The 22262-nt window shown below is 43.4% G+C and overlaps 3 protein-coding genes across 7 annotated transcripts in view; 2 read left to right on the top strand and 1 right to left on the bottom strand.

Annotated features, from left to right (window-relative positions):
• The first annotated feature begins 952 nt into the window (after positions 1-952).
• Positions 953-10417, top strand: LOC106575442 (glycogenin-1). Of its 2 annotated transcripts, XM_014151939.3 has the most exons (7): positions 953-1136; positions 1994-2129; positions 2341-2515; positions 2602-2764; positions 3148-3274; positions 6101-6326; positions 8591-10417. In XM_014151939.3, the coding sequence occupies exons 1-7, from the start codon at positions 1130-1132 to the stop codon at positions 8756-8758; spliced, it is 1002 nt and encodes a 333-aa protein (XP_014007414.1). In that variant the 5' UTR covers positions 953-1129; the 3' UTR covers positions 8759-10417. The 2 variants fall into 2 exon arrangements, with proteins under 2 accessions (XP_014007414.1, XP_014007415.1); XM_014151940.3 differs by lacking the exon at positions 1994-2129 and having other exon boundaries at positions 973-1136.
• A 1094-nt stretch (positions 10418-11511) lies between these two features.
• Positions 11512-19263, bottom strand: LOC106575441 (uncharacterized). Of its 3 annotated transcripts, none has more exons than XR_001321778.3 (3): positions 19052-19263; positions 18835-18929; positions 11512-12388 (listed from the first exon to the last, which is right to left on the bottom strand). XR_001321778.3 is itself a non-coding variant. In XM_014151938.3 (3 exons), exon 3 carries the CDS (start codon positions 16465-16467, stop codon positions 15706-15708), a length of 762 nt encoding a protein of 253 aa, XP_014007413.2. In that variant the 5' UTR covers positions 16468-16539; positions 18835-18929; positions 19052-19263; the 3' UTR covers positions 15299-15705. The 3 variants fall into 3 exon arrangements, 1 of the variants encoding a protein (XP_014007413.2); XM_014151938.3 differs by lacking the exon at positions 11512-12388 and adding an exon at positions 15299-16539; XR_001321777.3 differs by lacking the exon at positions 11512-12388 and adding an exon at positions 16549-17348.
• The window catches only part of LOC106595887 (serine/threonine-protein kinase PAK 2), a 34931-nt gene continuing 31744 nt past the window's right edge, over positions 19076-22262 (top strand). For both annotated transcript variants that reach the window (XM_082963494.1, XM_082963492.1), the window contains exon 1: positions 19076-19316. The gene's annotated coding sequence lies outside the window, so the exon portion shown is untranslated. The remainder of the gene's footprint in view (positions 19317-22262) is intronic.

The raw sequence follows: 22262 nt of genomic DNA, 5'->3' as shown, positions 1-22262 counted from the left end.
GGACGTACGCTTTTGAAAATATATAAATTACAGTGTATCGGGTAAAAGTAGAAATTGACGTAGGCTACTTATAATTTCCCCTCGCTCAGCCAGCACCAAAGAAAATATATGTATATAATATTTCCTCGTTTAGTCAGCCCAGGGTGCAGATACAACATCTCACTACTAAGAGTCGCTAAAGGAACACGGGAACTGGTCTTATAAACAATTAGCAAGCTCTTACTTACCATAAATATTTGTTTATTTTTATTCATTTTTTTATGTCACCTTTATTTTACCAGGTAGGCCAGTTGAGAACAAGTTCTCATTTACAAATGCGACCTGGCCAAGATAAAGCACAGCAGTGCGACAAAAACAACAACATAGTTACACATGGAATAAACAAACGTACAGTCAATAACACAATAGAAAAAGTCTATGTGGAGTATGTGCAAATGTAGTAAGATTAGGCAATAAATAGGCCATAGAGGCGAAATAATTACAATTTAGCATTAACACTGGAGTGATAGATGTGCAGATGATGATGTGCAAGTAGAGATACAAGGGTGCAAAAGAGCAAAAATAAATAAATAACAATATGGGGATGATGTAGTTGGGTGTGCTATTTACAGATGGGCTGTGTACAGGTACAGTGATCGGTAAGCTGCTCTGACAGCTGATGCTTAAAGTTAGAGAGGGAGCTAAAAGTCTCCAGCTTCAGGGATTTTTGCAGTTCGTTCCAGTCATTGGCAGCAGAGAACTGGTTGATAAACAACACTGATAGATGTTGATATAGTCGTATTATGTACCGCTATTTGACCTTTCCGTTCTTGTGAACAAGTATGATCATTAGGCCTATCCTTAAGATCAAATATCTATTTAAAAACTGTAATAAAACTGAAATAATCACGAAAACTGGCAAACATTTCGATTCTAAATTGCATGCGTGTGTTTGTGTGTGTATTGTGGGGGGGGGCGTGTGCGCTGTCACGGATCACATGACGCAGAATATGGCCTCTTGACTTGATTTCGTCCTCTTGACAGTCGACAGCTGTGTCTTCTAGCTCTGTTGCCACCGAAAAACTCCCGTTAAACACCGAATCTTGCACTCCAGACCCTCCCGAGCTACGGCCACACCGAATAACGGACCATGGCGGGTAAGACAGCGTACAGTCGGTTAATAAGGACGAAAGGAATAGTCTATAACCATTAAACAGTTTTTATATTATTATGGTTTGATAATATTATATTAGGCTATGCTTTGGAGCTATAGCCGAATCACACGAAAATTCCAGTAGCTTTGTGTTGCCATCTTTCAGCAACACTGATTATATATGGTTTGGTGCGTGCGCATATTCCACGCAGTTGCACAGTCCTCCCATTTATATGTAGATTCTCGTTTTATGCCGCGATGTAGTTAAAGTAACGTTATCCACGTAGGCAACAAATATGTTGACTTAAATTGAAAGTACATCGTGTGCTTGTTGTGTTTACGGTCCTGCAGTGTCTGTGCCTACGTGCGGCTCGGCCATTGCTGAATTCCCTCTCTCCTCCATTCCGAAGTGTGCACTTGTTTACTCTCTGCGTAGGGATATATCAAACACGCACTTTCGCTTTATGCCCATGTATTCTACAATTTTTACCCGAGAGATCACACGCAGTGGTTTTTAATCCTTGACAAATAAATCGTCACTCGTTTTAAACACGACGTGTGTCTTGTCTGTATGGCCAATCTCACAAGTGGAAACGGCTCGTGCAGAACTGCCTTTGACATTACCACCACAAGTTGACATATGACAGTTCTAGTACAGTGTGTAAGCTATAGGGCTATTCTATGGTAGGGACGGGTAGAGGGTTTATGGTTACCCTAGCTGTACTCCCTATAGGCCGTTCTGATATGAAGTACCGATATAAGTCTTGTAGAGAGGGTTCAGGTGCCAGACAGAAGCTGTTTTCTCTTTCTGTTCCAGTGTTATTTACAATGAACTAGTCAGATACTTGTGTGTGTGATTAGACCAAGCATATGTGACTCTGGCCACAAATGACAACTATGCCAAAGGAGCAATGGTTCTGGGGAGGTCGCTACGCAACCATAACACAACCAAACAACTGGTGGTTCTGATTGGACCACACGTAGCAGAGCCCTGCAGGTAACACATACACACGCTTGCACTCATATATATATATATATATATATATATATATATATATATATATATATATATATATACACACACCATGATCTATGTTCAGTGTTTGACACACCCATGGCCTTGTCTCTGTTAGTTTTGTATTGTCCAGGCCTGAGTACACCTGAGCAGGTAACACACAACTCAAACCGTGTGTGTGTGTGTGTTGCAGGGCCATGCTGAGTAGCATCTATGACGAGGTGTGTGTGGTGGATATCTTGGACTCTGGGGACACGGCCCATCTGGCCCTGATGAAGAGACCAGACCTCGGAGTGACCTTCACCAAGCTGCACTGCTGGACACTCACACACTACACCAAGTGTGTGTTTATGGACGCAGACACACTGGTGAGCATACGCGTACTCACACTCCTTACTCAGTACAAATTACAGCAAGTCTGTATTAAGGCTCTATATTGTGTGTGTGTACGCAGGTGTTGTCCAACATCGATGAGCTGTTTGAGAGGGAGGAGTTATCTGCTGCGCCTGATCCTGGTTGGCCAGACTGTTTCAACTCCGGCGTGTTTGTCTTTAAACCATCCAATGAAACATACCGCAGCCTTATGACACACTGCACTGAGAACGGCAGCTTTGACGGTGAGTTCTGTATTATTATTATTATTATTATTATTATTGTCCCATTGAGGTGTGAATGTGTTTTTTAAGGAAGCCCTGGCCAAGAGCAAGCAGCTGCAGTACAGAATGAAATACATGGTACAAAGAGTCTGGGGTGGTGCAATAAACGCTATATCTCCTATGGACTTTCCTTAAACTCTGCTGCCAACAAGATCCTAAAATACCTGTCATGTTCTCGTCTAACCTCTCCCCCTCCCCACTCTCATTTTACCTCTCTCACTCTCTCTCCCTCTCCCCTTCTCTCTCCCCTTCCCTCTTCCCCTTCTCTCCCACCACCTCTCTTTCCCACCACCTCTCTCTCTCCTTCTCCCCTTCTCTCTCCCTCTCTCTCTCTCTCTCTCTAGGTGGGGACCAAGGAGTTCTGAACAGTTTCTTCAATACCTGGTCAACAGCAGACATTTCCAAACACCTGCCTTTTATCTACAACCTCAGCAGCATCGCTATATACACCTATCTACCAGCTTTCAAACAGTAGGTACACACACACACACACACTCCAGTGTTGTCACAGTAGTAGTTATTTCATACATCACACTTTAGCTCCAAATCCCTGGCTTCCTGCCCTCGTGTGTGTGTGTGTGTGTGTGTGTGTGTGTGTGTGTGTGTCAGGGAGAGAGAGTGTCAGGGAGAGAGTGAGTGAAAGAGCGCGATCATGAGGAAGAAAAGTGCGAGTGAGAGAGAGCATCAGGAGAGAGCATGAGGGAGAAGAGTGCATGTTTTGGCGTTAATAAGCCAAGCCAAGGTCAGTTGAAAGGGTGTGTGGTGTTGAGTTTCAAGAGAGGAGTGGCTCAGGCCTGCCCTGAAATAACACTGGTACTGCCGGCAACCCCAAAATACAGTATAGCTTTGTCACAAACAGTACATATACAAACACTCTCTCCTAGTTAACCCTCATTTATTCTATAAGTATGCAACGCAAGAACGAAAACACCACACGCACACACACTAAGACTTAGGATGGCTGAGAGGATGTCTTCCGTTTTATGGGCTCTTAACCAACCGTGCTATTTTGTGTGTTTTTTCACATTGTTTGTAACTTATTTTGACGATCAGGCGACCAGTGGCTAATCTGCCCTTGCCATTCGTACTGTTAGCCAACGTTCAATCGCTCAAAAATAAATGGGACAAACTGAAAGCACTTATACTCTACCAACGGGACATTAAAACCTGTAATATCTTATGTTTCGGCAAGTTGTGGCTGAACGACGATATTAATTAATAACATACAGCTGGGGGTTATACACTCTATCGGCAGTATAAAACAGCAGCCTCTGGTAAGACACGGGGTGGCGTCTGCCTATGTATATTTGTAAACAACAGCTGGTGCACGATATCTAAGGAAGTATCAAGGTTTTGCTCGCCTGAGGTAGAATATCTCATGATAAGCTGTAGACCACACTATCTACCTAGATAGTGTTCATCTGTATTTTTCGTAGCTGTCTACATACCACCATGGACCGATGCTGGCACTAAAACCGCACTCAATGAGCTATATACCGCCATAAGCAAACAGTAAAACACTCATCCAAAGGTGGCGCTTTAATGCAGGGAAACTTTAATCAGTTTTACCTCAATTCTATCAGCATGTTAAATGTGCAACCAGAGGGAAAAAAACTCTAGACCACCTTTACTCCACACACAGAGACGTGTACAAAGCTCTCCCTCGCCCTCCATTTGGCAAATCTGACCATAATTCTAGCCTCCTGATTCCTGCTTACAAGCAAAAATGTATGCAGGAAGCACCAGTGACTTGGTCAATAAAAAAGTGGTCAGATGAAGCAGATGCTAAACTACAGGACTGTTTTGCTAGCACAGACTGGAATATGTTCCGGGATTCTTGAGGAGTACACCACATCAGTCACTGGCTTCATCAATAAGTGCATCGATGACATCATCCCCACAGTGACTGTTCGCACATACCCCAACCAGAAGCCATGGATTAGAGGCAACATTCACACTGAGCTAAAGGGTAGAGCTGCTGCTTTCAATGAGCTAGACTCTAACCCGGAAGCTTATAAGAAATGCTGCTATGCCCCCCGACGAACCATCAAACAGACAAAATGTCAGTACAGGACTAAGATCGAATCGTACTACATCGGCTCCGACGCTCGTCGGATGTGGCAGAGCTTGCAAATGATTAGACTACAAAGGGAAGCACAGCCGAGAGCTGCCCAGTGACACGAGCCTACCAGACGAACTAAATAACTTCTATGCTCGCTTCGAGGCAAGTAACACTGAAAAATGCATGAGAGCATCAGCTGTTCTGGACGACTGTGCGATCATGCTCTCTGCAGCAGCCTATGTGAGTAAGACCTTTAAACAGGTCAACATTCACAAGGCCGCTGGGCCAGATGGATTACCAGGACGTGTACTCCGAGCATGCGCTGACCAACTGGCAAGTGTCTTCACTGACATTTTTAACCTCTCCCTGTCTGAGTCTGTAATACCAACGTGTTTCAAGCAGACCACCTTAGTCCCTGTTCCCAAGAACACTAAGGTAACCTGCCTAAATGACTACAGACCCGTAGCACTCACGTCTGTAGCCATGAAATGTTTTAAAAGGCTGGTCATGGCTCACATCAACACCATTATCCCAGAAACCCTAGACCCATCCAATTTGCATACCGCCCCAACAGATCCACAGATGATGCAATCTCTATTGCACTCCACACTGCCCTTTCACACCTGGACAAAAGGAACACCTATGTGAGAATGCTATTCATTGACTACAGCTCAGCGTTCAACACCATAGTGCCCTCCAAGCTCATCACTAAGCTAAGGACCCTGGGACTAAACACCTCCCTCTGCAACTCGATCCTGGACTTCCTGACGGGCTGCCCCCAGGTGGTGAGGGCAGGTAACAACACATCTGCCATGCTGATCCTCAACACAGGAGCCTCTCAGGTGTGCGTGCTCAGTCCCCTCCTGTACTCCCTGTTCACTCATGACTGCACGGCCAGGCACGACTCCAACACCATCATTAAGTTTGCTGATGACACAACAGTGGTCAGCCTGATCAACGACAACGATGAGAGCCTATAGGGTGGAGGTCCCCCGCACATTGACTCTGTATCGGTACCCCCTGTATATAGCCCCGCTATTGTTATTTTACTGCTGCTCTTTAATTATTTGTTATTTTTATCTCTTACTTTGTTTAGGTATTTTCTTAACTGCATTGTTGGTTAAGGGCTTGTAAGTAAGCATTTCACTGTAAGGCCTGTTGTATTTGACGCATGTGACAAATTAGATTTGATTTTGATTTGATTTACAACCTCTGGTGTGTGTGTGTGTTTGTAGGTACGGTCATGAGGCTAAGGTGGTCCACTTCCTGGGGAAGGTGAAGCCGTGGAGCTACTCCTATGACACCCAGACTGGGAAGGTCAAAGGTCACACCCTGACCCCTGGCTCGGGTGACCTGCACCCTGACTTCCTGGTTCAGTGGTGGAACCTCTACTCCTCTGGGGTCCTACCTGCTCTCAGAGACTCATATGGAGACGCACTGTTCTGCTCCGGCTGCACTGAGGTTGTGTGTGTGTGTGTGTGTGTGTGTGTGTGTGTGTGTGGTGTGTGTGTGTGTGTGTGTGTGTGTGTGTGTGTGTGTGTGTGTGTGTCATAGCGTGTGTACTTCTTCTTAAGATCTCCAGTACTGACAATGGTTTCTGAATCTTGAAAGATGCATAACAAGACTTGTGAGATATGTTCAGGGCTTTCGGAAAGTATTCACACAGCTTGACTTTTTCCACATTTTGTTGTTACAACCTGAATTTAAAATTGATTCATTTGAGATTTTGTCACTGGTCTACACACAATACCCCATAATGTCAAAGTGGAATTATGTTTTTAGATTTTTTTAAATAAATTCATTAAAGATGAAAAGCTGAAATGAATTGAGTCAAAGTATTCAACACCTTTTGTTATGGCAAGCCTAAATAAGTTCAAGAGTAAAAATGTGCTTAACAAGTCACATAATAAGTTGCATTGACTCACTCTGTGTCTTAACATGATTTCTGAATGGCTACCTCATCTCTGTACCCCACACATACAATTATCTGTAAGGTCCCTCAGTCAAGCAGTGAATTTCAAACAGATTCAACCACAAAGACCAGGGAGGTATTCCAATGCCCCGCAAAGAAGGGTACCTATCGGTAAATGGGTAAAAATAAAAAAGCAGACATTGAATATCCCTTTAAGCATGGTGAAGTTATTAATTATACTTTGGATGGTGTATCAATACACCCAGTCACTACAAAGATACAGGTGTCCTTCCTAACTCAGTTGCAAGAGAGGTAGGAAACTGCTCAGGAATTTCACCATGAGGCCAATGGTGACTTTAAAACAGTTACAGAGTTTAATGGCTGTGATAGGAGAAGACTGAGGATGGATCAATAACATTGTAGTTACTCCACAATACTAACCTAATGTACAATGTGAAAAGAAGGAAGCCTGTACAGAATACAAAATATTCCAAAACATGCATTCTGTTTGCAACAAGGCACTAAATAAAGTAAAACTGTAAATAATGTGGCAAAGAATACAAAGCGTTATGTTTGGGGAAAATCCAACACATCACTGAGTACCACTCTTCACATTTTCAAGCATGGTGGTGGCTGCATCATGTTATGGGTATGCTTGTCATCAGCAAAGACTAGGGAGTTTTTTAGGATAAAAAGAAACTGAATAAATCTCAGCACAGGAAAAATCCAAAAGGAGAAACCAGGTTCAGTCTGCTTGGGATACAAATTCACCTTTCAGCAGGACTATAACCTAAAACACAAGGTCAAATATACACTGGAGTTGCTTACCAAGACGACATTGAATTTTCCTGAGTGGTTTAGTTCGACAGTTTTGACTTAAATTAGCTTGAAAATCAATGGCAAGACTTGGAAATGGCTGTCTAGCAATGATCAACAACCAACTTGACAGAGCTTAAAGAATAACACAAATAAAATAATGTACAATCAAGGTGTGCAAAGCTCTTAGACTTTTTCAGAAAGACTCACAGCTGTAATCACTGCCAAAGTTGATTCTAACACGTCTCGACTCAGATGGATAACAACTTACTTGTGTAAATTTAAATATTTCTCCATTTCATTTTGTCATTATGGGGTATGGTGTGTAGATGGGTGAGAGAAACAAATCTATTTAATCCATTTTGAATTTAGGATGTAACACAACCAAATGTGGAGTACGGCGAGGGCTATGCATACTGAAGGCACTGTATGCGTTTTGAGGGGACTGTTGCAGGACAGTTTGTGTATGTGAGTACAGTGTAATCGTACAGTAGTTTAAGTACACTATTTGCTGGTTTCAGTCGCTGATGATGATGATGGTGTGTGTGTGTTGACCCTCTGTAGTGGCAAGTCATTGACATGGTGACCTCTCTCCCTGTCTCTCATGGATACTTTAAACAGGTAATCTAAGGGCATGTCTGAAATGGCACCATATGCCCTATGTAGTGCAATAATAATATTGCAGTAGGGTGGTGATGTAGTCACCGATGTAGTGCTATACTTCTGACACCCTAGTTCAACTCTAGAAACCCGGCCGGCTGTGCTTATTGGAGTTGCCACGGTAACAGGAAGAAGCTGATTGGCTTTTCGCTCCCACTGACCCCGGCTCCTGCCCTTAGTTCTGTTTCTCTGTAGAGGAAGCTGCTGATTGGTCAATGCTTTGGGTTGAGGGGAAATGCTTCATGGCTGTCTCCGCCCTTGTATTAGTGAGTATTTCTCCATGTCTCAGAACGCTCATCTGGTTTGCCTCCCCTGTCTCTCCCTCCACCCCCTATAGGAGGAGGTCTGTGACAGTGTGGTTGAGATCATCCTCCCGCCTCCCCCCCAGGCGCCCCAGGTGTCCAGTGAGGAGAGGAGGCAGCGATGGGAGGCGGGCCAGGCGGACTACATGGGAGCCGACTCCTTCGAAAGCATCCAGAGGAAACTGGACTGCTTCCTCAAGTAGAGGGCCAGAGGAGGGATGACGGACGGAAAGGGCATCTATTGGCAGGCCTGAGATGCGTCAGTCAGGGCGGGGATCAACTGGCATTCGACCAATCAGAAGAGAAAGCGGTAGAGGATGACGTATTGAAAAACAGTCCCATCCTGGGCCTCTCTCTCTCTCTCTCTGTTTTTCTCTCTCGGTGTGTGTGCGTGTTTGTGTGTGCGCGTGTGGCCTGGTCCTGCAGAAATAACCCCTGCAGAGACAGGTCCATTCAGTGTTTGAACACCAGTTTACTACACTATGCAACCCCCATACCACCACCTCAGCGCAGAAGCCTTGGTCAGTACGTAATGACTCAGTAATAACCTCACTGTGATTCTGCCTCACCAAGTCCCATCCAGACCCAATGACTCTAACAGCTCTAACCCAGTTACTCAGTCAAGCCTGATAATGATAGAGAGAGGGAAGTTGTGCTTTTACTCTTTAAAGTATTCAGAGATGCGTGGGTATGAAGTATTTCCCTCTATAAAATGGAAGAACTGTTATTTTGAAAACTAAAGTTTGCATCCCAGCGGTTATTTTTGCTCTCCATATGCGTGTTGTGCATGGTTGTTTCTTTATATTATGATTATTGTGAAGGAAGCTCGTTTCTAAAGTGGAAAACCCACCGTAGCACTTGTCATTTCGCCATGTCCTGTTTGTTGTCATCACTTCCTGTTGGGTTTCATCACTTTCTGTGTAGTCTGACCAGTTGCCTTACCACCGTTAAAGACTCTTATTATACAACTAGGCCTATTCTAGTTGTCGCCTTTCAGTTTACAGAAACACTTCTCTGCTGCTGCCAAACCCCCCTCCCCTCCACCTCTACTCCATTCATCCCTCCTACAGACTTACCTCTACGCTCCTCCACCTCTACTCCATTCATCGCTCCTACAGACTTACCTCTACGCTCCTCCAGCTCCACTCTACTCCATTCAACCCTCCTACAGACTTACCTCTACGCTCCTCCACCTCTACTCCATTCATCGCTCCTACAGACTTACCTCTACGCTCCTCCACCTCTACTCCATTCAACCCTCCTACAGACTTACCTCTACGCTCCTCCAGCTCCACTCTACTCCATTCAACCCTCCTACAGACTTACCTCTACGCTCCACTCTACTCCACCCTCAACTTGACACCCCCCATCTCCATCTCCAACTCAACTCACCCCTCCTACAGCCCCACCTTGTCAACCCCCCCCCCCCCCCCCCTCCACCACCCTCCAACATCACCACCCTGATGTCTCTTCCTCTCCCAGAAGTGTGTACCTTCATCCCACCTTGTGGATTTAAAAGGAATGGACTGGTGTGAGGAAAATCATATCAGATATTATTTTGACATGGTGAAAACTCAAGTCCATGATTTAATCCAATGCTTTTACATCCATGAAGGGGACAGAGTGAGCAGGTCAAGTGCACACGGGGGCATAAGGCCAGTAGGGAATCATAACACACACACAGCCTATAATGATCTAGTAAGTAATGAGACGTAGTAGTTTTGTGGTTCCTCTTAACACACCCACAAACTGCTCTATAGAGAAGTTTCCAAAGCTGTGAAACCTTGTGTGTTCTGAACACGCCCCGGTAGTTGTCACTGTTTCTGCTCTCTGTAGACACCTAATAAAGGACTGGTGAAGAAGTTTCCATCTGTCTTTTATTGTAGCTATGTGGCTGTTACAAATACCGCCTAGCTACTAGTACTACTGAACTGTGATTGTGTGTGTGTTTGTCTGGGTGGGTGGGTGATTGTCTGGGTGGGTGTGCGTGCTGAATGATGGTATTGAAATCATAACAAAAGGTTGTGATTTTAGGTGCTCTCTGTTTCAGACCTGGGATAAATCTAGTTTTTAACTGCTTGGTGGAAAGTTCAAATCTTTCCGGGGGCTACTTAGCTACTTTAGAGGTGACTACAACTATTTGAATACAGATTCCAAAAACGGACCACTTCTTAAACCTAAATACAGACCAAAGAACGTTACTATCCAAACTACTTGAGTACCTACTTGTGTTAACTATTTGAATATGGATCTGAGAAAGCAACTACTTTTTTTTTTTTTTTTTTTTTTACATATATTTGAATACAGATCTCAGGAAGTGAGACTTTTCTGAAACTATTGGATTGGCAGCCTTCAACTAATGGCAGGGCTGTATCTGGAACTGCATGTTGAAGATAGAAATAGAATGAATAGAGCGCACACACACTCCTATACTATTCCAATCTATCTGACAGAATATTGGATCTACACAATACATTTCTATCAGAAACATTTTGTAAATGTCCATTCTCCTGAATGTCCATTGCCACAGGTGTACATAATCAAGTGTAACCAATGATATTTTGTACAGAGAAGTATAAATAAGTTGTGACGCTCAACTACTGTATGACTCTTCCTACATGCCACTGAAACGATTGGCAGCTGCAATTAATTTTACGATACCTGAACATACTGCAGAGCAATTCAAAGCCATTTTTCAAACATTGTAAACAGCAAGTTGGATGCTTGGCCAAAACAACTTCTAAACACACACGTCTACCATCTTTAAAGGGATAGTTTACTCAGAATACAAACTAACATGATTTTCAACCTACCTTGTCTATAGTTGATTCAAGAAGGCAGTTTTGGGATATTTAGTTTCCTTTCAACACTTAATAGCCATATTTTGTTACTGTTAGCGTTCTCTGAACACTTAACATTAAACTGTGCTTGTGTAATAAAACAAATTACCTTTTGGAGCAACATTTTATTAGGATGCTGTGACATTACTTTGGTAATCACATTTGAATTGGATAGCAATGAGCTGAGAGTTTTTAACTACTGTACACGAGGAATAGTGACTGTTCCTTATTCCACTTATGGAATAACTCTATTATTATGCAATTATAAAGCAATTTCCAAAGTCCTATGTAACAACAATATTGCTATTGTAATACTCAGTTACAACACATAAGAACTTGATGTCACTCATTATGAAACTATATTTGTTAGTCATGTTGGAGCTGCAAAAGTGTTGTAGTCTAATGTTGAGGGGATTCCATGTCCCTCATGTATGTAATTCTAGGCTATATTAAGATATCTAAGAGCCCTCCAAACCATGTCCTTATTTATTTTTTATTTATTTTATTTTTATTGAACCTTTATTTAACTAGGCAAGTCAGTTAAGAACAAATTCTTATTTACAATGACGGCCTACCCCGGCCAAACCCGGACGACGCTGGGCCAATTGTGCGCCGCCCTATGGGACTCCCAATCACTGCCGGTTGTGATGCAGCCTTATACTACACTATGTAGTATATCTGAAGAATACCTTGGTAGAATGGTATGTACACAATAGTTGCATAGGAGGGCATTGACTAGAATACAGTATGGGTGAAACACGGGTAAACCGTATGTAAAAAACAGTAACTAAACATTATTCAAGTGGCTAGTGTGCATATGCACCGTCCGCAACCGCAGGGCTCTCCAGAGGGTGGTGCGGTCAGACCAACACATCACCGGGAGCACACTGCCTTCCCTCCAGGACATCTACAGCACCCGGTGTCACAGGAAGGCCAAGAAGATCATCAAGGACCTCAGCCACCCGAGCCACGGCCTGTTCACCCCGCTACCATCTAGAAGGAGAGGAGGTCAATACAGATGCATCAAAGCTGGAACCGAGAGACTGAAAAACAGCTTCTATCTCAAGGCCATCAGACTGTTAAATAGACATCACTACCCTGCCCTGAACTTAGTCACTGTCACTAGTCGGCTACCACCCTGTTGCTCATCCCTGCACCTTAGAGGCTGCTGCCACATAGACATGGAACACTGGTCACTTTAATAATGTTTACATACTGTTTTACCCACTACATATCTATATACTGTATTATTGTCAAGGCCATCCTATTCAACTATTGCTGTACATATACTATTCTATCCACGTATTCTTCAGATATACTATACTATTCTATCCATATACTGTGCATAATGTCTATACATCCCATCACACACATTTATATATACACAGTACCAGTCAAAAGTTTGGACACACCTACTCATTCTAGGGTTTTTCTTTGAAGACATCAAAACTATGAAATAACAGATGGAATCGGCAAGTGGTACCGGAGCGCCAAGTCTAGGACCAAAAGGCTCCTTAACAGCTTCTACCCCCAAAGCCATAAGACTGCTGAACAAGTAATCAAATGGCCACCCAGACTATTTACATTGACCCCCCCCCCCCCCCCCCCTCCATTTGTTTTTACACTGCTGCTACTAGCTGTTTATTATCTATGCATAATCACTTCACCCCTACCTACATGTACAAATGACCTCTAACCTGTACCCCTGCACACTGACTCGGTACCGGTACCCCCTGTATATATCCACATTATTGTTATTTTATTATTTTTTACTTTAGTTTATTTGGTAAATATTTTCTTAACTCTTATTGAACTGCACTGTTGGTTAAGGGCTTGGAAGTAAGCATTTCACTGTAAGGTCTACACTTGTTGTATTCGGCGCATGTGACAAATAAAGTTTGATTTGATATGGAATCATGTAGTAACCAAAAAGTGTTTAACAAATCAAAACATATTTTATATTTGAGATTCTGCAATGTTTGGTTACTACATGATTCCATATGTGTTACTTCATAGTTTTGATGTCTTCACTATTATTCTACAATGTAGAAAATAGTACAAATAAAAACCCTTGAATGAGTAGATGTTCTAAAACTTTTGACCAAACTATAAAATAACACATATGGAATCATGTAGGAACCCAAAAAGTTTTAAACAAATCAACATTTATTTTATATTTGAGATTCTTCAAAGTAGCCACCCTTTGCCTTGATGACAGCTTTGCACACACTTAGCATTCTCTCAACCAGCTGCATGAGGTAGTCACCTGGAATGCATTTAACAGGTGTGCCCTGGTAAAAGTTAATTTGTGTAATTTCTTTCCTTAATGCGTTTGAGCCAATCAGTTGTGTGACAAGGTAGGGGTGGTATACTGAAGATTGCCCTATTTGGTAAAAGACCAAGTCCATATTAAGCAAAGAGAAACAACAGTCCATCATTACTTTAAGACATGAAGGTCAGTCAATCTGGAAAATTTCAAGAACTTTGAAAGTTTCTTCAAGTGGAGTCGCAAATACCATCAAGCGTTATGATGAAACTGGCTCTCATGAGGACCGCCACAGGAAAGGAAGACCCAGAGTTACCTCTGCTGCAGAGGATAAGTTTGTTGGAGTTACCAGCCTCAGAAAGCCAAAATAAATGCTTCACAGAGTTCAAGTAACAGACACATCTCAACATCCACTGTTCAGAGGAGACTGTGTGAATCAGGACTTCATGGTCTAATTACTGCAAAGAAACCACTACTAAAGGACACCAATAATAAGAAGAGACTTTCTTAGGCTAAGAAACACGAGCAATGAACATTAGACCGGTGGAAATCTGTCTAATGCTGCATCAGATGATCTGGCCTCCACAAATCACCCAACCTTAATCCAATTGTCACGACTTCGGTATATTGTGTTGTATTTAGTGAATACTTGAGTAAATACGTTGATTACTCATATCTGCTGTCCTGCGCCTGACTCTACACCAGCTACACACAGGCCGATTACACCAATTGAGATGGTTTGGGGTGAGTTGGACCACAGAGTGAAGGAAAAGCAGCCAACAACTGTGGCTACTTTGAAAAATATAAAATATAATTTCATTTGAGCTGAAAACTGCTGTGCTAATTAAAGAAGCAATAAAATTGTCCGCCTTTAGACTAGTTGAGTATCTGGAGGCCATTTTGAGCCTGTAATCGAACCCACAAATGCTGATTCTCCAGATACTCAACTAGTCTACAGAAGGCCAGTTTTATTGCTTCTTTAACCATCACAACAGTTTTCAGCTGTGCTAACATAATTGCAAAAGGGTTTTCTAATGATCATTATGCCTTTTAAAATGATCAACTTGGATTAGCTAACAACGTGCCAATGGAACACAGGAGTGATGGTTGCTGATAATGGGCCTCGGTACGCCTATGTAGATATTCCATTCAAAATCAGCCGTTTCCAGCTACAATAGTAATTTACAACATTAACAATGTCTACACTGTACTTCTGATCAACTTGATGTTATTTTAATGGACCAAAAATTTGCTTTTCTTCCAAAAACAAGGACATTTCTAAGTGACCCCAAACTTTTGAGCAGTAGTGTATATTAAGAAATATATTAAGAAATATACAAATATTAGCATGAGCAATGTCGGAGTCCGAAGTATATATATATTTATACTCCGACACTGATCGTCCTAATATTTCTATATGAATGAATGAATTAAATGAATTAATGAAATTTTATTTTCGTGTCAAATCGCCAATTGGCAACCCATTCCTTATGGGATTAATTGACACATAATCAAACATTACAAGAATTAACTGTGGTAATTAGGTGATAATTCTTCTTCCAGTGTTCTCTGCATTGCACATCGCATAAAGAGTGTGTCACGGCTGTCTGAAGAATGGGACCAAAGCGCAGCGTGTGTATCGTTCCACATTTTATTATAACTGTGAAACTATGCACGACATACAAATAAACGAATGAACAAAACAACAAACCGTGACGAAGAGGTGCAACATACACTTACTCAAAATACAATCTCCCACAAACCCAGGTGGTAAAAACAACTACTTAAGTATGATCTCCAATTAGAGACAACGATGACCAGCTGCCTCTAATTGGAGATCATCCCAAAAAAACATAGAAATACAGAAACAAGAACATGACAACATAGAAAATCTAAACTAGACACAACCCCGTCATGCCCTGACCTACTCTACCATAGAAAATAAAAGCTTCTATGGTCAGGACGTGACAGTACCCCCCCCCCCAAAGGTGCGGACGCCGAACGCAAAACATCTAACAAAAAAAATTACAAAAAAAAGGGAGGGTTAGGGTGGGTGTCTAATGTCGGTGGCGGCTCTGGTGCAGGACGATGAACCCTCTCCTGCGAATCCAGCATCACAGGAGGCGGCTCCGGTTCGGGGCGTAGCCCCCGCTTTTTCCCGCTGATGCCTCCGCTTTTGTGTCACCAGACCGTGGATCGTCAGAGGAGGAACCGAACCGTGGTTCATTGCCAGAGGCTCTGGACTGCGGACCGCCGCTGGAGACTCCGGACTGCGGACCGCCGCTGGAGACTCCGGACTGCGGACCGCCGCTGGAGACTCCGGACTGCGGGCCATCGCTGGAGGCTCAGGACTGCGGGCCGTCGCTGGAGGCTCCGGACTGCGGGCCGTCTCAGGAGGCTCCGGACTGCGGGCCGTCTCAGGAGGCTCCGGACTGCGGGCCATCTCAGGAGGTTCCAGACTGGGAACTGTCGCCGGAAGCTCTGTAATGGGAATGCGCACTGGAGGCCTGATGCGTGGGGCTGGCATAGGTGACGCCAGACTGGTAACACGCACCTCAGGGCGAGAGCGTGGACCAGGAACAGGACACATCGGACTGGACAGGCGCACTGGAGGCCTGATGCGTGGGTCTGGCACAGGTGGCGCCAGACTGGTAACACGCACCTCAGGGCGAGAGCGTGGACCAGGAACAGGACACATCGGACTGGACAGGCGCACTGGAGGCCTGATGCGTGGGTCTGGCACAGGTGGCGCCAGACTGGTAACACGCACCTCAGGGCGAGAGCGTGGACCAGGAACAGGACACATCGGACTGGACAGGCGCACTGGAGGCCTGATGCGTGGGTCTGGCACAGGTGGCGCCAGACTGGTAACACACACCTTAGGGCAATGTAAGGTAAAAATCAGTACATAATAGTGAATAAGGTTATCCAAACAATAATTTTATCCCTACAGCAGTACAATAATTTACATGCATACATACACACTGTATATATACACACGCATACATACATAACATATACAGATAAATGAATACAGAAAAAAAGAAACAGAAGCCATTTGAACCCAGCCTGGCACAAAGAGAAGATTCATGTGGGAGACATAAGCCTATACACAGTCTATATACATACGTGCCATTTACTACATATAGAAGCTAAATATTTTTACAATTTAATTATAGGTAGCCCTTTTTCTTTTATTCCAGGCTTTATCTAAATATTCCGCAAACAGAAATACACAATGGACAAAAAAACATTTCAGTTTCTCCTCAGCCACATAATGCCAGGGTATATCTGGTGGTCTGTCTCCTCATCACTCAGCTACATAATGCCAGGGTATATGTGGTGGTCTGTCTCCTCATGGCTCAGCCACATAATGCCAGGGTATATCTGGTGGTCTCTCTCCTCATGGCTCAGCCACATAATGCCAGGGTATATCTGGTGGTCTGTCTCCTCATGGCTCAGCCACATAATGCCAGGGTATATCTGGTGGTCTGTCTCCTCATCGCTCAGCCACATAATGCCAGGGTATATCTGGTGGTCTCTCTCCTCATGGCTCAGCCACATAATGCCAGGGTATATGTGGTGGTCTGTCTCCTCATCGCTCAGCCACATAATGCCAGGGTATATCTGGTGGTCTCTCTCCTCATGGCTCAGCCACATAATGCCAGGGTATATCTGGTGTGCTTTCTGGAATAAGAGCAAGCGTATATCATGGTAGAAAGGGCAATAGAGGATAAAATGAGTTTCATTCTCTATTTCTTCAAGGTCACAATAGTTACATCATCTTTCCTCTTCCATTTCACCACAATACCGACCTGTTTCAATTCGCAGAGGCAATATCCCTGATCTTACATATATTTTTTATTTCAATTCTTTTACTTTTAGATTTGTGTGTTTAGTTGTTTATTGTTAGATATTACTGCACTGTTGGAGATAGGAACACAAGCATTTAGCTCCATATGCAATAACATCTGCTAAATATGTGCATGCAACCGATAAAATTTGATTTGATTTATGATCATATATTTAGACGAATTCAAACTGTTGTAGTTTTGGTCTCTTCATCAAATATCTGGCAGCCATCAATAAAACATGTTTTTGCTTGCATATATTCAAATAGGCTACCTTAAAATATGATTTGGTTTTCTGAGAGGTAGGCCTATTCAAAATACCTGAGACCTGTATTTGAATATCAAAGATAATATACTTAACAAAAATCTAAACTCAACATGCAACAATTTCAAATATTTTACTGAGTTACAGTTCATATAAGGAAATCAGTCAATAGAAATAAATAAACTAGGCCCTAATCTATGGATTTCACATGACTTGGCAAGGGTGCTGCCATGGGTGGGCCTGCAAGGGCATAGACCCACTCACATACTGCCAAATTCTCTAAAATGACGTGGTAGAGAAATTAACATTTAATTCTCTGGTAATAGCTCTGGTGGACATTCCTGCAGTCAGCATGCCAATTGCACGCTCCCTCAAAACTTGATACATCTGTGGTGTTGTGTGACAAAACTGCACATTTTAGAGTGGCCTTTTTTCTTGTCCCCAGCACAAGGTGCACCTGTGTAATGTTCATGCTGTTTAATCAGCTTATTGATATGCCACACCTGTTAGGAGGATGGATTATCTCGGCAAAGAAGAAATGCTCACTAACAGGGATGTAAACAAATTTCTACAAAAAAATTAGCGAAATAAGCTTTTTGTGCATATGGAAGATTTCTGGGGTCTTTTATTTCAGCTCATGAAACATGGGACCAACACTTTTTACATGTTACATTTATATTTTTGTTCAATATAGTTGGCTTTTAGTTAAAACACTATATAAACTATATTAGACTACCTCGAATATTTGAAAAGTTTTTATTTTCTACTAAACTACAAAATGCAACTATTTTCAGCCCAGGCCTGCTCTGTTTAGCTTCATCAATGTTGTTGGCACTTAAGATATAAATACATGGTAACAACAAACCTGCGTTTAACTCAGATGTAGTCTTTAGATTGGATATGTGTATTTCGATGTTCTAAAGCTCTTGTAGGAAATTGAAAGGAAAATGCAAAGAACATTTTCCAAATCAATGTACAGACAGAGAAAGGCCACCACCACACTGTTTTAAAAACCCTCTCACCCGGCGCGCCGGCGTGGAAACTAAATCGAGCGTACCGTTCTGTCTGGGCTTGGTCTGTGGTTCGTTCCGTTTCCGCCCTGTCATCCTGGCTTTTCTCCGGTCCTCGGAACCCAATTCCAGAAGAGGACAGCTAAACAAGTAAAAACAGAACATTTTAAAAATCAATTTACAGACAGAGAAAGGCAACCACCACCCTATTTTAAAAAAAATTGCTCAACCGGCGCGCCGGCGCGAAAACTAAATCGAGCGTACCGTTCCTTCTGGGCTTGGTCTATGGTTCGTTCCGTTTCCGCCCTGTCATCCTGGCTTTTCTCCGGTCCTCGGGGCCCAATTCCAGAAGAGGACAGCTAAACAAGTGAAAACAGTTTATTAGCTAAACCGACTACAGTTTATTAGCTAAACTCTGAAGTAAATCACAGCGCCAGATCCGTGTACCGCGGAGACAAAGAGAGGAGGAGGGGCGGGGTTTCAGCAGTTTTACATGAGACGAGATATTGCTTCCTAGTTAAGCTTACTGGTGAGTAAAAGGCGCACATTACAACGTGGCTAGGCTATCCAGCTATCTGCTTAAACTAGCCGTACTATCGGACTTCTGTTAGTTACTGATAATCACTAGTGAACATAACATAATATTGCATTTCACATGGTTATAAACCTTTTATTACAGTGGATATAGTGCACCCATTCTCATAGGCCTAGCTGTGAAACATTTTTTTTGTAGTGGACATACACCCACTTATCTATCATACCCTGGCTGTAACCCTACCATTAAAGGCCTAGTGGACATATTACACCCAGCCTCCCATCCACATAGCTACTTTTATAGTGGAGATATCACATCCACCTATTATATAGACTGAATATACAAATATTATTATTATAGTGGAGATATCACATCCACCTATTATATAGCCTGGCTATGAACATATTATTAAAGACCTAGTAGAATATTGCACCCATTCACATACATTTGTTATTACAGTTGAAATACTGTACAAAGCCCAAGGCAACTGATTACCAGTTAGTGGATGGATGGATGGGGTTTTGGCAGCTACTAACTCATCTAACGTTGTTATCCAACTGTAGTTCTTATTTGTATTATTTCAGTAAGTCTACAGTACCACTGTCTGTGTGCATCACATGTAGCCTACCACTGTCTGTGTGCATCACATGTAGCCTACCACTGTCTGTGTGCATCACATGTAGCCTGCCACTGTCTGTGTGCATCACATGTAGCCTGCCACTGTCTGTGTGCATCACATGTTTCCTGCCACTGTCTGTGTGCAACACATGTAGCCTACCACTGTCTGTGTGCATCACATGTAGCCTGCCACTGTCTGTGTGCATCACATGTAGCCTGCCACTGTCTGTGTGCATCACATGTAGCCTGCACTGTCTGTGTGCATCACATGTAGCCTACCACTGTCTGTGTGCATCACATGTAGTCTACCACTGTCTGTGTGCAACACATGTAGCCTACCACTGTCTCTGTGCATCACATGTAGCCTGCCACTGTCTGTGTGCATCACATGTAGCCTGCCACTGTCTGTGTGCATCACATGTAGCCTACCACTGTCTGTGTGCATCACATTTAGCCTGCCACTGTCTGTGTGCATCACATTTAGCCTGCCACTGTCTGTGTGCATCACATTTAGCCTGCCACTGTCTGTGTGCATCACATTTAGCCTGCCACTGTCTGTGTGCATCACATTTAGCCTGCCACTGTCTGTGTGCATCACATTTAGCCTTCCACCTTCTGTGTGCATCACATTTAGCCTGCCACTGTCTGTGTGCATCACATTTAGCCTGCCACTGTCTGTGTGCATCACATTTAGCTTACCATTGTCTGTGTGTATCACATTTAGCTTACCATTGTCTGTGTGCATCACATTTAGCCTGCCACTGTCTGTGTGCATCACATTTAGCCTGCCACTGTCTGTGTGCATCACATGTAGCCTACCACTGTCTGTGTGCATCACATGTAGCCTGCCACTGTCTGTGTGCATCACATTTAGCCTGCCACTGTCTGTGTGCATCACATGTAGCCTGCCACTGTCTGTGTGCATCACATTTAGCTTACCATTGTCTGTGTGCATCACATGTAGCCTACCACTGTCTGTGTGCATCACATGTAGTCTACCACTGTCTGTGTGCAACACATGTAGCCTGCCACTGTCTGTGTGCATCACATGTAGCTTACCACTGTCTGTGTGCATCACATTTAGCTTACCACTGTCTGTGTGCATCACATTTAGCTTACCACTGTCTGTGTGCATCACATTTAGCTTACCACTGTCTGTGTGCATCACATGTAGCTTACCACTGTCTGTGTGCATCACATTTAGCTTACCACTGTCTGTGTGCATCACATTTAGCCTGCCACTGTCTGTGTGCATCACATGTAGCTTACCACTGTCTGTGTGCATCACATTTAGCTTACCACTGTCTGTGTGCATCACATTTAGCTTACCACTGTCTGTGTGCATCACATTTAGCTTACCACTGTCTGTGTGCATCACATTTAGCTTACCATTGTCTGTGTGCATCACATTTAGCCTGCCACTGTCTGTGTGCATCACATGTAGCTTACCACTGTCTGTGTGCATCACATGTAGCCTGCCACTGTCTGTGTGCATCACATTTAGCCTGCCACTGTCTGTGTGCATCACATTTAGCCTGCCACTGTCTGTGTGCATCACATTTAGCCTGCCACTGTCTGTGTGCATCACATTTAGCTTACCACTGTCTGTGTGCATCACATTTAGCCTGCCACTGTCTGTGTGCATCACATTTAGCCTGCCACTGTCTGTGTGCATCACATTTAGCTTACCACTGTCTGTGTGCATCACATTTAGCCTGCCACTGTCTGTGTGCATCACATTTAGCCTGCCACTGTCTGTGTGCATCACATTTAGCCTGCCACTGTCTGTGTGCATCACATTTAGCCTGCCACTGTCTGTGTGCATCACATGTAGCCTGCCACTGTCTGTGTGCATCACATTTAGCCTGCCACTGTCTGTGTGCATCACATTTAGCCTGCCACTGTCTGTGTGCATCACATTTAGCTTACCACTGTCTGTGTGCATCACATTTAGCTTACCATTGTCTGTGTGCATCACATTTAGCTTACCATTGTCTGTGTGCATCACATTTAGCTTACCATTGTCTGTGTGCATCACATTTAGCTTACCACTGTCTGTGTGCATCACATTTAGCTTACCACTGTCTGTGTGCATCACATTTAGCTTACCACTGTCTGTGTGCATCACATGTAGCTTACCACTGTCTGTGTGCATCACATTTAGCTTACCACTGTCTGTGTGCATCACATGTAGCTTACCACTGTCTGTGTGCATCACATTTAGCTTACCACTGTCTGTGTGCATCACATTTAGCTTACCACTGTCTGTGTGCATCACATTTAGCTTACCACTGTCTGTGTGCATCACATTTAGCTTACCAT

This window comes from Salmo salar, chromosome 17 (genome assembly GCF_965601325.2).
Source record: "Salmo salar chromosome 17, fSalSal1, whole genome shotgun sequence".
NCBI classification, from domain to species: Eukaryota; Metazoa; Chordata; class Actinopteri; order Salmoniformes; family Salmonidae; genus Salmo; species Salmo salar.
The sequence above is the reverse complement of the archived record's forward strand: the minus strand, read 5'-3'. Positions and strand labels throughout refer to the sequence as shown.

Bases quoted from the DNA above. Each gene is read 5' to 3' on its own strand.
- LOC106575442 (XM_014151939.3), top strand. The intron at 2,130-2,340 runs GTAACACATACA...TGTGTGTTGCAG, and splicing joins CACGTAGCAGAGCCCTGCAG to GGCCATGCTGAGTAGCATCT. The intron at 3,275-6,100 runs GTAGGTACACAC...GTGTGTTTGTAG, and splicing joins TATCTACCAGCTTTCAAACA to GTACGGTCATGAGGCTAAGG.
- LOC106575441 (XM_014151938.3), bottom strand. From the start codon at position 16,467: ATGTGTCCTGTTCCTGGTCCACGCTCTCGCCCTGAGGTGCGTGTTACC.